Genomic DNA, 13,378 nt, shown 5'->3' with positions numbered 1-13,378 from the left:
TTGGTATGGAAAAAGAAATTGTTATTGACCTATCAGCAACGAAAGTTAGTACTCTCAACCTACAGCTACTAAAATTCGCGATGATGTTGGATATGCGAACATAATGCATTAATTTGGTGCAGTTGCGCTTCTCTAGTTCGCCAACAGTCAGTGTTCTTGTCATAAAAATGGTATTTTATTGTATAATTGCATATACTAATTTCGACTTGCCAACAGGGACAGGTGAGCCATTTAGGGGGGTTGATTTGGGTTTTGAATGTATGTAAATAGTCTTCAGTGCTAGAATCACATAATTCCTTCAAAAATATCTCAAACTATGAATTTCTTTTCATATTTCTATAGATATATTTACTATATATAACAGTGTCGAGTCGTCTTTTCAACTTCCAAACTCGGATAATTCTGGACACAAATGGATTTGAAGGCTCTAATTTCGAGGGTGAGCTATAACTGATTGGCTTAGCTTAAAAATTCCCGTTTCTGAGACTAAGGTATGATTGGTCAAACATGGCGCATCTGTCCCTTTAAAGTAGGCCTAGTTATTATCCATATAATTGTGGCTATCCTACAATTCTTTATTTTACTAGAAACGGGTTTTACACGCTTTTATTGGTTAAAAATAAAATCATTGGGACAGGCCTTTGATAGATTACTATGAAGACTAAAATATGAGAAAACAAGATAGATACGAAATTGTAATCTGATTTCAATTAGATTGTATTAAACTCAAAATTTGTGGAAAAAAGTCGAAGGTAATAAACATATTCCTTAGGAAGCGAGGAATCTCATCAATAATACAAACTTTATGAATCTGTTAAGTTAAATCCCGTTACATAATCTTTCAAAATCAAATTTTTTACCAACAAATCTGCGAACATCAGATACCATCCAGATAATCTGGGTGTTTTTTGTCCTCTTTCAGCAACAACCATGCACCTGTCGTTCGGGAATTAATGAACACACAATGCACTTTGGAAATACAAGTCTAGATTTCAAAACAGCAGATTTTTTTTACTTAGGAAAGTCTGTAATAATATGTATACTACCTGTATAAGAAAACAATATGTAAATCAAGTAAACAATATCAGCTATATGTATATGGAATTTCCGAAAGGGATGCTGACAAACTCAGTCACAGAGCTGACGAAACCTGCCACAGTACTTAATTTAATAGAGCTAAAATCCAGTAAAGTCTTTGAATATGAACCCAAGAGCTTAAACCATTAGAGACATAGGCCTATTAGTATGTGATCGAGTACAAATATCTTCAGAGTTTCGATATTTAAGCCTAAATCATTTTAAAACAATGATTCATCAGTAGAACGGCATAAATTATTTATTGGAAATCAATTTTCATCTTTCCATTAGTATTACCATATTTGGACTTAAGAAACAGTTGCGAAAAAGTGCTTTAATATCTAACCAAATAAGGTATAATCGTAGCGGAAATATTCAGTTACCAAATATAGTAAAACAATAATATACAAAATTACTTTATACTCTATATAAATATTATGCACACACATACCCGATATAGAAAAGCAATATCAATAAAATCCGAACATGATGATGACTTCTAGACTATAAGCCTATTTCGGTCTAATTTTGGAGAAATAAAATTGTTTCGTCCATGGTAAGCTAATCAAAATGTAACTATGCTGTAAAATTGTCGATTGCATTTGGAGAGCGTTAACATAATAAGGGTTGAAACAATAAAGTTAAGGTACATCTTAAACTCTTTTTTAAATCTTAGTTTTATTTGATTTCCACGTATATTTCATATTCTCCTTACAATATATAACTTAATGGTGTCTTATCATAGTATAGGAACACATGAAAAGGTGGTCAATTTTTAACCAAATATTGGTATTTTTACAATCACTCTAGAGATATACCTCTTTGGGCTTAAATTATTTCCACTGTGTAGATATATCTGAATAGCAATGGATATTATATATTCTGGTCCATTTTTAGTAATCTTACCCCTCCACCCTTATGTTATCGGGCGTTTGTTCTACCCTAATAGAATCAGTTAGTAACCTACCTAATATAGTACAGGTATAAAAGGGTCAAGGTGTATAATATTATTATTTATATCAATGCATTACTATTTGAGGTAAAAATAGTCTTGACTAAACCATGTCTACTAATCAATATCTATTAATAGTAACACAGGACATCCCTCTTCTTGGAAAAGGTGATTATATTGTTTTATACGGCGCCTTTTGCGGATATAATAATACCATATATGGCGAATTGAGTATATTGGAGCCATTTCTAGGAAATTGTGTAGACTCCTATATATTTGCAGTTTTTTCGACGAAGATTCAAAACAATTTGTAAGCTTCAAAGGAATATCAAACCTTACTGAAAGGTAAGCAATATAGGCCTACTTATTTCAAAAATCTATTTTGCAATTATTTTTCTTTTAATAAGCTCGCATAGCATAAATTTGATTTGCAATTTTTTTTCTAGTAGTCAAAATATATTGATTTGAAATATTATTCCATATTTAAGAATATGCTTGAACAATACGCAGTTTAATTTGCTATACGTTGCTTTATATATTTGCAGTCTATTTACAAATTAAAAATGACATCCCACTTTGATAATGATATTGCTGCTCTAGTAGTAGACAATGGATCAGGAATGTGTAAGGCAGGTTTTGCTGGTGATGATGCACCGCGAGCAGTATTTCCTGCATTAACAGGCAGACCCAAATACCAGGTAGACATCTTTTTAGCTTTTACCAACTAATTTACAAACATCAGATTAAAATTTTTTTTCTTCCATTTTACAAACAGTCACTTATCTTTAATACTAAATGTTTTATCAACCAAAATTAATTTCGAGGAAATTCTGTAAAAAGGATGTTTGCGAAATTGGTCTTAACGATTGGAATCCTGAACAAAATGTTCATATATTATTTCATACTGATTTTCAAAAAATATTCTTTAAAGATCTATTAATCATATCAATACTTGTCCACAACTTATTTATTAGAACAAAAGTTCAGAAAAATAGTTGATCTTTAATGAAAGTAAATTGATATTTACTAGGCTGTAATGGTAGGAATGGGTAATAAAGACTGCTATGTTGGTGATGAGGCTCAGAGTAAACGAGGAATGCTAGCTTTACATTACCCAGTAGAACATGGTATTGTTACTAACTGGGACGATATGGAGAAAATTTGGCACCATACTTTCTATAATGAATTACGAGTAGCTCCCGAGGAACATCCTGTTTTATTAACCGAAGCTCCTTTAAATCCTAAAGCTAACAGAGAAAAAATGACACAGGTTAGTTCCTTTAAAATTAGAATATGGATTTATGTCCTATAACGAGCAAGGTTGGCATACTGATAGACACTTTGCTAAATTCGACTGCACAACTAGAATAGTATCGTGAGACTGCATTTTAAGTGCTCTCTGTCTCGAATTAATGAGGCTTAAATATTGCAGAGCCTATTAACCAATTACCATCCAGAACACCCAAGGTCATTATACAACCTAATTTTAATAAGACAATAAAAGGCTACTATCACATTCAAATAAATTCCATTCTTTATGTTATTTAACATTCCCTAAAGATTCTTAATCGGAAAATTTGGTAAGTAATAAAATACACAAATACAAATGTGTAACAAATTTCAGATGTAGATCTCTGAGCTAATGAATATTGCAACTTTATAACAATATATCTGAATATTTGAACATATGATTCTATATTGGATTGTTTCAGATTATGTTTGAAACATTCAACACCCCAGCTTTCTATGTTGGTATACAAGCTGTATTATCATTATATGCCTCTGGTAGAACAACTGGTATTGTTTATGATTCTGGTGATGGTGTATCTCATGTCGTACCTATATATGAAGGTTAATATGAAGTTGTAATATTTAGGTAGAAAAAACGACGAAATAAATCGTTGATGCTAACATCTAGACAATATATTGAAATGGTCAGAATGAAAAATGATTATGGCGAGAACTTTGTAACTCATTGGAAAACGTTAATCAGATGGTTTCATTTCTGACCGCTGCAATTAGACGTCTATTTTCTTGCCTTGTAAGCTATTTTGAATATTTAAACAGTAAAAGTTACTATATTAACGAAATAGTTAAACATATAGTATTATTTTTTGTTTTATAGGTTATGCCTTACCTCATGCTATCAAAAGAGCAGATTTAGCTGGACGAGATTTGACTCATTATCTACAACGTATTTTACATGAACGTGGATATAATTTTACTACTGCTTGTAAGTTTTTTGATATATTCATTTTCTTATATCAGCATGTAGTTTGTACAAATAAATTATATTCCTGCATACTTCCAATTCGCTCTACATCTAAAGAAAATACATGTTTTGTATTGAAATGTTAAGATACGATCAAAGGCGTTCATCAAACCACGATAACGTTCACAGCATCAAACATGCTAGTAACTGATAATGATTACTGAAGACTCTAGTGGAAGATACTGTTGATTCCTTTATTTTGGTGGTACATGTATATTATTATAATAACCAATTTATCCAAGTTACTATCAATATCATTATTTGTCATTAGGATCTTTTGTAAAATTCTATTTTTTTTTTGTTCAGCTGAAAGTGAAATTGTGAGAGATATTAAAGAGAAGATATGTTATTCAGCTTTGGATTTTGAAGCTGAAATGGAAACAGCAGCTAAATCTTCAAGTTTAGAGAAGAGTTATGAATTACCTGATGGTTCAGTTATAACTATTGGTAACGAGAGATTCCGCTGTCCTGAAATACTCTTTCAACCTGCTTTTATAGGTAATACCATTTATCGTCATCAATTTCAGTACTTAATTAAGTCAGTCGCACTGTTATATATTCGGATCATTTGTGTCTGTGTTCCGAAGCATCGCTATCTTTGGTCTTTTAAGTACTTCCAGTCATATTTCTATGCCTTTTTTACCTTTGTCCCTATCCATTTAAAAACAAATACATCGTATTCATATACAAATGTAACATGCTTTAAATTTTTTTTAGGAAAGGAAAATGTCGGCGTTCATGAAATGTTGAATAATTCTATAATGAATTGTGATATTGATATTAGACGAGATTTATATAGTAATATTGTTCTTTCTGGTGGTTCTACTATGTTTCCTGGTAAGTTATTTATAATTATACCACTTCAGAGTCAAACAACAAATGATCCTGTATAAAACAATCAAAGTCATCAATATCACATGTACAATATACTCGAAACACCTTTACTATCTCAAAGTCACATAGCGCAGATCCGTCATAAGTTCATCAAAGCCATCACCTCCACATCAGACACGACGTTACTTTAAAAGTAATACTGACACTTCAAGGCTTCTAAGTAGATTAAATGAAAAGTGATTAAATGTTTGCTACTCTGTGTCTTACATTTTCAATTCTGCTTCAGGTATAGCTGACAGAATGATGAAAGAAGTATCGTCATTGGCTGCTAATACAATTAAATGTAAAGTTATCGCCCCTCCTGAAAGAAAATACTCTGTTTGGATTGGTGGATCAATTTTGGCCTCCTTATCAACATTTAGTCAAATGTGGATTACAAAAGAGGAATATGATGAATGTGGCCCTGGAATTGTTCACAGAAAGTGCTTTTAAGGCAAGATAAGATTCTCTGGTGTGCAATTTCATCCAACTATTTCGATTCGATTTAAATTTGATCACAAAACTATATCTAGGCCTAGTTTGCTTCATTTTGTTTACCATTTTTAGATCCCTTGGTATGTAATGTAGTCCCGAAGGATACATCAAAACGATCAATCTAAATGGTCCTCGGGAAGTAGCTGTAGGGCCTACTCTTTTTTGAATCGGGAAAAAATATTAAATGTATATAATTTTATTGTATCTGACTGTGATAAATTAGATATAAATATTCAATATTTAATCGTAAGATAATGGTTATTATTGTAAAATAATTTGATTAAAGTTGTAATAAAATTGTTTAATAAATTAGAAAGTAGTTTGATAACCTAGAATTGACAGTTTTTAAAATTAGATTGAGTTTAATGCAACTTTCCCTGTTATTGTTTTTTGTTTTATGTTACCTCTTATATTGATTTGTAATAGGCCTAATCGATAAGACTCGTGTATATAGATTTGTATATTGATATTTACCAATTAAAATAATTCCAAGAATTTTAATTCAACCCCTAGTGATTAATATACATGTAGAAAGAAAGCGAACTTTACACACTATTCTCATACTAAGCTGCTGAACTAAATTTTATGAGTTAACAATTTCGATTATTGAACTGAACGACTTTTTCAACTTTCAAGGGACGCAACTCTTTGCTCCGTGATAAGTAATGTAAGCGGACTCAGACAGTTATATGAATAAAAAAAAGAAAAACAATTAGTCGAGTAAATTGAAATGTCACAAATAATAAGTGGAAATGGGTGATAAATTTCCTGTTAGTCCAAGGGCTATTACAGACGAAAAACAAGAATATGAATGATTTATGGCAATTGGTTGCAGCTTTATTGTGAATAGAGCTTTTCTACCAAATTATATTGCCTAGTATTACAAAGCTTGGTCCTTTTGACGTCGAAGATTATATTTATACTTATATTAAATATTAGTTGTATGTCAGTTGGTATATGGATTGGTATAGAAATTCGACCTACTTCTCTGCACCTGTTCCGGCCATTGATAACTACCACAGGGACTGCTTGAACCAAGACCACGGGCCCCACCTCAGGAAAAAATGCAGGAGAGTATATGTTCAAAAAAATCCCTGGGGTCTACTTGCCCCCACTCATATTGTTTATCCAATGTTCCCAACCGAACGACAGGTTGCCCCCTACAAGCATGAAGAATCAATAGGTTTTAAGGGAGTTCAGGTTAGTTACATACCCATCTTTTCGCATTTTCAACTTTCCGCCATCCACAATTTTGCTTTAAAACCGGTTGTACCTGAATAGTACGTTTCGAAAGAATTGGTTAAAACATTTCCCAAAGATTTGCTTAAGAAATACGACTTAAGAACATGTATTTTATTAATCAATCATAGAAAATAAAGTACGGAAAATGGTGAGCTTTGCATTGGTTATAATTCAAAGATTAGAAAAGGTGAAAATAAGATAAATAAAGTGATGTAAAAACACTGATAAATGTAGAAATATTTTGTTTGATAGCACAACCATCTACTGGACTCGGTAAACACCGTTGATAATGAAATCCTTTCACATTTATACATAAGAAAGATGTGTCACAACAGTCGGTCGGTAGTCGACATATTCCCCAGTATTTCGAACAACACCGATTTTTCGCTCCACAATGTAGTCTACTTTGACAATGGTATGTAAACAGACAGGGATCATGTAAAACACTCTTTGTACAACGTTTATTCATTCCCGGATGACTCCGTTCACAAGTTCCACTACAACATTCATCGTCTTTTGAACAACCTTCATTTGACCATTTACACAGGAAGGCTGAAAATAGATAACAAAAAAATACAAATTATAGGTCGAACATCACCAAAACCAGAAACGGACGTTTTTGGTCAAAGTTATATCATAAATCTTTTGTTCACAGACTTTTGACTTCTCACAAGGGGTAATATTTCAAATATGAACCTGTCAAGACGAGACTGAGTTATTACAAATGTCCACTAGCAACTGTTAATTGTTCTGAATGGTTTTTCAAAGATACAGGATCTATCTATAAATTAAATGAATCGTACTTTTAACATATGCTCTCGTGCACTTATGGAGACCTCTGTAATTGAATTTAAAGTCTGTTATTATTTTATTTCTGAGGGTAGGAGCCTGTGGACTTGGTTCAACCAGTTCTTATGGTAACTGAGCCACTGAATACAACGTGAGATTGCTTTTGATTGAACCGCTTGCTTGATTCTCTTATTATAAATTAGTGGTACCCTATCTTCTCGATATAACTTAACTTTGATATGTAACTATAATAACAGTCAGAATGTCAGAAAAGTTCCAGGACTGGTGTAATAAAACTATTTGTTTCAGATACAAACTACCGCGAGCCTGTATCATAGGACAAGACAATTAAACATTATTGTGGGACTGATTTCATCAAGGGGACCTATTTTAAGGATGTGGGCGATATCAAGACGGCCGCAAACTCGTAGTTTTGATCCGAAATAAATCTGTTGTGAACCCAGTCTTGAAATTTTTCTGACACACCCCGTATATAACCAATCATTCCATTTAATATGTAAAGGTATTAAACCATCTCCACATACATGAGTCAAATATTCTTTTGACATAATATAAGAAAGCCTCCATGCTCCATTATATAATAGACATGTAAAACGTTGAATATGCCCATATGGCAGGAAACCCATCACAAAAATCGATAAGCATAATCTTAAACTTCAAAAGGAAGCCACAAACCAAAGAAGAAAACAATGTATAATAAGTACAAGATGGTACTTGAATTGAACGGCAACGTGCATAAAACATTTTCGAATATTAATAAAATGATAAATAACCCTTCACCCCTTCACTATAGAAAACAACCTTTCACTTGTTATAAATACCTTCAATGGGTGATGTTTTGAGATCATCTGAAATATAATTTATCTAAAAAATCATACGAGATCGTGGTTGAAAGCTGTGTCTTATCATTTCGGGGGGAAATGCCGAATAGCTGGTTCAAAGGGACGAGGCTCATTCCCTTATTTAATGACATTAAGTAATGTCACACATTTACACGTGGAATTAAGTTTTGTTTGAAAACATTTGAGGTAGATTAATGAATAAACGATTATAAAATTTTGCCACAGGAATGAATTAGAAAAAGTCAACAAAGCCAGTCTATAAAAAAAGAAAATGTATTATTCGTTACAACAATGGAAAAATCAGCTGTTAAATAAATCCTCGGTATATATCAAGGCCAAGAGTTTCAGAGCTTATAGTTGTTTTTATGATTTATCAATATGACTCTTTCACATCATTAATGTTACTGAAAGGTCACGGTGCTAAAAAGACAATAAACTGAAGTATAATGACACATTGTGCTGAAACAAGTTGAAGACCATTTGCCTCACATTGTTTAAATAAAAGTGACACATAATTAACATCGAGGGTATACAGAACTATCTAAATACGCTTGCATGTAATGTAATCCATATATTACGTTCTGCTCTGCGTCGGACTAATTCACTTCCTGCGTGATGGTTTAGTACAATGCCACACAACAACCGAGCTGTTCAAGGTGCTTTTATAAATAGATGTAAAACTTTCAAATCATTGTGTTAATGTGTTGTCTTTGAAATTTAACTTGGACATCGATTTCACAAGTAAAACAATAAATTGTCGGGAACAACAATTGAGAATGTCAACAGATTACAGCTGCAATATAGCAAGCATTAATACGAAAATGATTTTCCCCCCATTTCGAAAGTGTTGATTAACAGTTTTTCTAAAAGCAGAAATGCATCATCACTGTTATGTCAAATTTCTATGCTGTTGTGGCTAAATTCTTGATAAGATGAAAGAAACACTTTTCCACTATTCAAGACAAGAGAAAACTGGGCTGGATATTGAAATAAAAAAAAATTATTCGTCCTACTTTTCATGTACAGCGTGAACCACTGAAGACACAGGGCAGCAGCATAAGCTTACTTTTTATCAAGCGATCTATAATAGAACACGGTGATTCCGTTTATTGTCTCATTAACGCTTTTTCCATTTCATTGTCACAGCCTGCGAACTGCATCAACATGGAGAGGGAAACCGGTTAAAAAAACCCTCGGGTATTATGTCGATCTATGTCAGTGGAAGTACCAAGGAACTATCTGAATTCCCAAAAACTCTGATACTTGACCTAATAATACCATTTATATAAAATGCTTCCTGGGGCTACTTTAACGGAAATATCTACTTGTAACCCAGGGAGTAGTTATTGAAAGATGTATAAGAATCAATGAAATCGGAAATAAATCCATATCCCACGTCTAGTCTTATAGAAGGCGAATTAAACTTGAAGTCTCTTGAATAATAATGTAAAGAATAATAATCAATACGTGTGATTTTAAAGAGCTAATAACAATAACACAAGAGTCGAGCACTGCATTCACGTTTATTTGTCTCCTTGTAATTAAGGTTCTTCTAATCATCCTGGTGAGAATGTCAAGTTCTAAATTTCATGTTATGTATGCAAATCCATTCTGCACTCTGTAAACAATTCTAAGATGTTGTGAAATTTCAACTAGTTTTGTCTTTAAGGTGTATTTATTTACGACTTAACTTTGTCGTGCAGTTACATTGTGAAGCAAACCAAAAACATGGATGTCATGGAGGGGAGGCCAGAAAACGTCCATGTACTTTATGAAACTAAGAATTTTACGTGCAAGATCATTCTCTACTCAGAAAAAATCTCCTAAAACCATTAGATGATTCTATCTTTGATTACTGAAACAGCTAATGAATATGGATGCCATCAAATGGTTAAAGAAGAACAAAATGGCTTAAAAACTCTACAAGTAAATGAGATTGATGTGATTTGCGGACGTGATATAGGAGAAATTTACAGGCAATGAAAACGAATAATGATTTGAAGGAAACCAGATAAAAAGGCACTGGGAAAAAACCTATTTGAATTAATGTGATTCTATTCTGTAGATAGAACTTTATACTATGACAGGTTTTTTATATGCAGTTACAAAATCAGTTATATTTCATAACAATTACATTCATTCTTCAAGTTTTCAGAGTCATAGTTTGAGGGAAATAGGCCAATTTGACCAAATTACATGCATTTTCAAGCAAATTACACTCGATATTTAAATTTTGGACATCAATTTGTCACAACAGAATTAAGTTGTATGCAATCGACAATTTTCATGTGAGAAAGCATCGTTGATATATAGGCCAATAACATTTGATTACTTCAATGTTCATCGTGATGTTGATGATAACCCTAGAAATTTTCTACTTCCATTAACCTGAACGTTTTTCCTTCTTAATGTTTTAATGAACAATGTTAAGCTTCGTAAAACCACTTGGCACAATCTTAAATTTCTCTCGAAATCTCTTCCAACAAACCGGATATAGTTTTATTGTAGCTAGACAATAGCAAGATTCTACCTACCGTTACAGCTTGTGGTTGTCATAACAACCAATATTGTTGCTGATAGTAACGACCCTGTCCACATCTTTCTTCAAGTATTTCTGGCATACCGGTATCTGTAAGATAAAAAACGAACTCTTTCACTGTCATATCAAACGGTTCAAGTTATTATTCATTTCTTCAATAGTTTAATGAAAATCGATTGGATTAGACTGGATATTTACATATTAATCGAAACATAGTCCTGTAGCCTACACAGTTTGTAGTACTCCGCATTAGGCTCCAGAAAGAAATTTAGTGCAAAGTTTCCTCAATCGAAATTGCTATTGAAACACCACCGTTGAATTTGAAAGTTCAGATTTTGAGAATGTATTGTATAATATATATCAATTGAAATCGAAATGTCCAACAGCTATCTATTATCAAATTCTATCAGCTGGAATAAAGGAAATAATTATAAGCATCATTAAGACCAAGATGACACTTATCACAATATACCTTCCACACAGAATGATAATTGCAGGCCATCGTCATCGTAAGAAAACTCCAACAGACATGAGCAGTCAGAAATTCTGAAAGGATTTATTTAGTGTCAATATCTTAACATGCCATTTAATCACGCAAAGTGCAACATCGACACTAGATTCTGGGTTTAGCTCTCAGTAGACCTTCAGGATCAAAGTCGGAGTGGATTACTTTATCAAAAGATGCAATATAATCTGTCCCCAAAGACCTTTCTGTTATATATTTAGATAATAGATTAAGATTTTTCTTAGTTCATAGTCAGAATCAAAGGCCTTTTAGTATATTGGTACAGACAAATCTGACTGTCTTTAAGTAATTGAGTTATGTAACTATTTGCTTTTCCATCCGTCGGATTTCAATTTCAACTATCTATAGCTATTCCAGAATTTAACACCAGTCCAGATGCTATTGTTTGTTGTATTTTGTGTGAAAGCCAGCGATAAAGGCTTTTGGACGGCATTGTTTGTCCAGTTTTTACGCTAGCACTGTCTGAAGCATCACTGATTTCATACAGCATTAATATACAATGCTAAAATGCCCCCCGGGTCGGGTTGGAATGTTTCTACTAGTCCCAATGCACTAAAAGTATTTTAATCCTTTTGTGTTTCACTTAGTTACGCACTTATTCGTGTGAGTTTATACACGTTAATAAGACAATAGCATCACATTGAGGTATATAATTGAAATTTCACTTTCAATAAGAAACTTCGTTGAAATCCCAGACATATAAATGAATTTTAATGAGAATTTTGTTAAACTAAAATATCAAGAGAATTAGGAAGATCATGTGTTTATTTGTCAGCCTTTCTGTTTATTCCAGACTGTTTCATTATGGAAACGTTAATTATTGGCATTTCTTTAATTCTAGTTCATTCAAACTTGTAACCTTCGCCATTTCAACTAATAACTCTTATAAATTTTATTATGACAGTCCAGACATACGTTTATACGAACATATCTATCATTCTATCTATTTGGAATTAGAAAACCTTTCTTTTAGCATGATCTATAACAAATATAGTTATTTCACAGGAAAATTATGAAATGTCTCAAAATGTAATAAAGCTCTATTTACTTTTTACAATCACACTGAGAAACCTGGTATTGAAATCTCCAAATCACTCCAAATTCATAACTCATATTGGAGTACTCAAGCCATGACTTAAGATTTAATTAATGTAACATCTTTGAACTGCCTCTACATTTTGCACTATTCAAATTTCATGCTATAGTTATGGTCAAGACTGCGGACAGTTGGCAGTCTAATCTACTTACACTTCCAAAATCATCGGGTTAGATGTATTCTTTGCCCTCCTAATTTGAAAATTTTCAAGAAACCCTCAACACCCCCACCATGACAATGCCCTCTAAACTCCACTACGCCACTATATTTATTACCCTGTCATAAATCTTCTGCAAATGATTTCGTTGATTTCAAAACCTCGTTGGATAAATTAAAACGAGTGCTTCCACTGTACTGTGTAGTATTTACTTACAAAGTGACTCATATTCACTGTAACGTAAAATAGTAAAATATAAAAATGTTGAATAATTAAATACTATTGATTGATATGATGACATTAATGTATGTATAAATTCTAGCTATTATACGGAAACTACTTGATATTATATTGTTAACCAAGCAAATAATGCAATTATTCAAATGTCACTCTCAGAAACCAGTTTAAAGCTGAAATGATCAATAGAAAACATCCGTTATCTAGGAACGATACTGCTTGGAATTAAAGAGAATGAATACAGTTCCTGGTAGTAACCA

The 13,378-nt window shown here is 32.5% G+C and overlaps 2 protein-coding genes across 2 annotated transcripts; one reads left to right on the top strand and one right to left on the bottom strand.

Annotated features, from left to right (window-relative positions):
* The first annotated feature begins 2,342 nt into the window (after positions 1–2,342).
* Positions 2,343–6,167, top strand: LOTGIDRAFT_204036 (hypothetical protein). The gene is made up of 8 exons (XM_009058344.1): positions 2,343–2,374; positions 2,575–2,727; positions 3,060–3,299; positions 3,742–3,880; positions 4,155–4,262; positions 4,608–4,799; positions 5,019–5,138; positions 5,422–6,167. The coding sequence occupies exons 2-8, from the start codon at positions 2,593–2,595 to the stop codon at positions 5,625–5,627; spliced, it is 1,140 nt and encodes a 379-aa protein (XP_009056592.1). The 5' UTR covers positions 2,343–2,374; positions 2,575–2,592; the 3' UTR covers positions 5,628–6,167.
* Positions 6,168–7,089: 922 nt separating this feature from the next.
* LOTGIDRAFT_162387 (hypothetical protein) lies at positions 7,090–11,161 on the bottom strand (the record flags this gene model as incomplete). The annotated part of the gene is made up of 2 exons (XM_009058343.1): positions 7,090–7,463; positions 11,098–11,161. The coding sequence occupies 2 exons, from the start codon at positions 11,159–11,161 to the stop codon at positions 7,090–7,092; spliced, it is 438 nt and encodes a 145-aa protein (XP_009056591.1).
* Positions 11,162–13,378: the final 2,217 nt, after the last annotated feature.

Source organism: Lottia gigantea, assembly GCF_000327385.1.
Source record: "Lottia gigantea unplaced genomic scaffold LOTGIsca_33, whole genome shotgun sequence".
NCBI classification, from domain to species: domain Eukaryota; kingdom Metazoa; phylum Mollusca; class Gastropoda; family Lottiidae; genus Lottia; species Lottia gigantea.
Note: the sequence above shows the minus strand (reverse complement) of the source record. Positions and strands in the feature narration are given on the sequence as shown.

Excerpts from the sequence above, each read along its gene's own strand:
- LOTGIDRAFT_204036 (XM_009058344.1), top strand. The coding sequence starts at position 2,593 with ATGACATCCCACTTTGATAATGATATTGCTGCTCTAGTAGTAGACAAT. Across the intron at positions 3,300-3,741 it reads ACAGAGAAAAAATGACACAG|ATTATGTTTGAAACATTCAA; the intron begins GTTAGTTCCTTT and ends GGATTGTTTCAG. Across the intron at positions 3,881-4,154 it reads TGTCGTACCTATATATGAAG|GTTATGCCTTACCTCATGCT; the intron begins GTTAATATGAAG and ends TTTGTTTTATAG.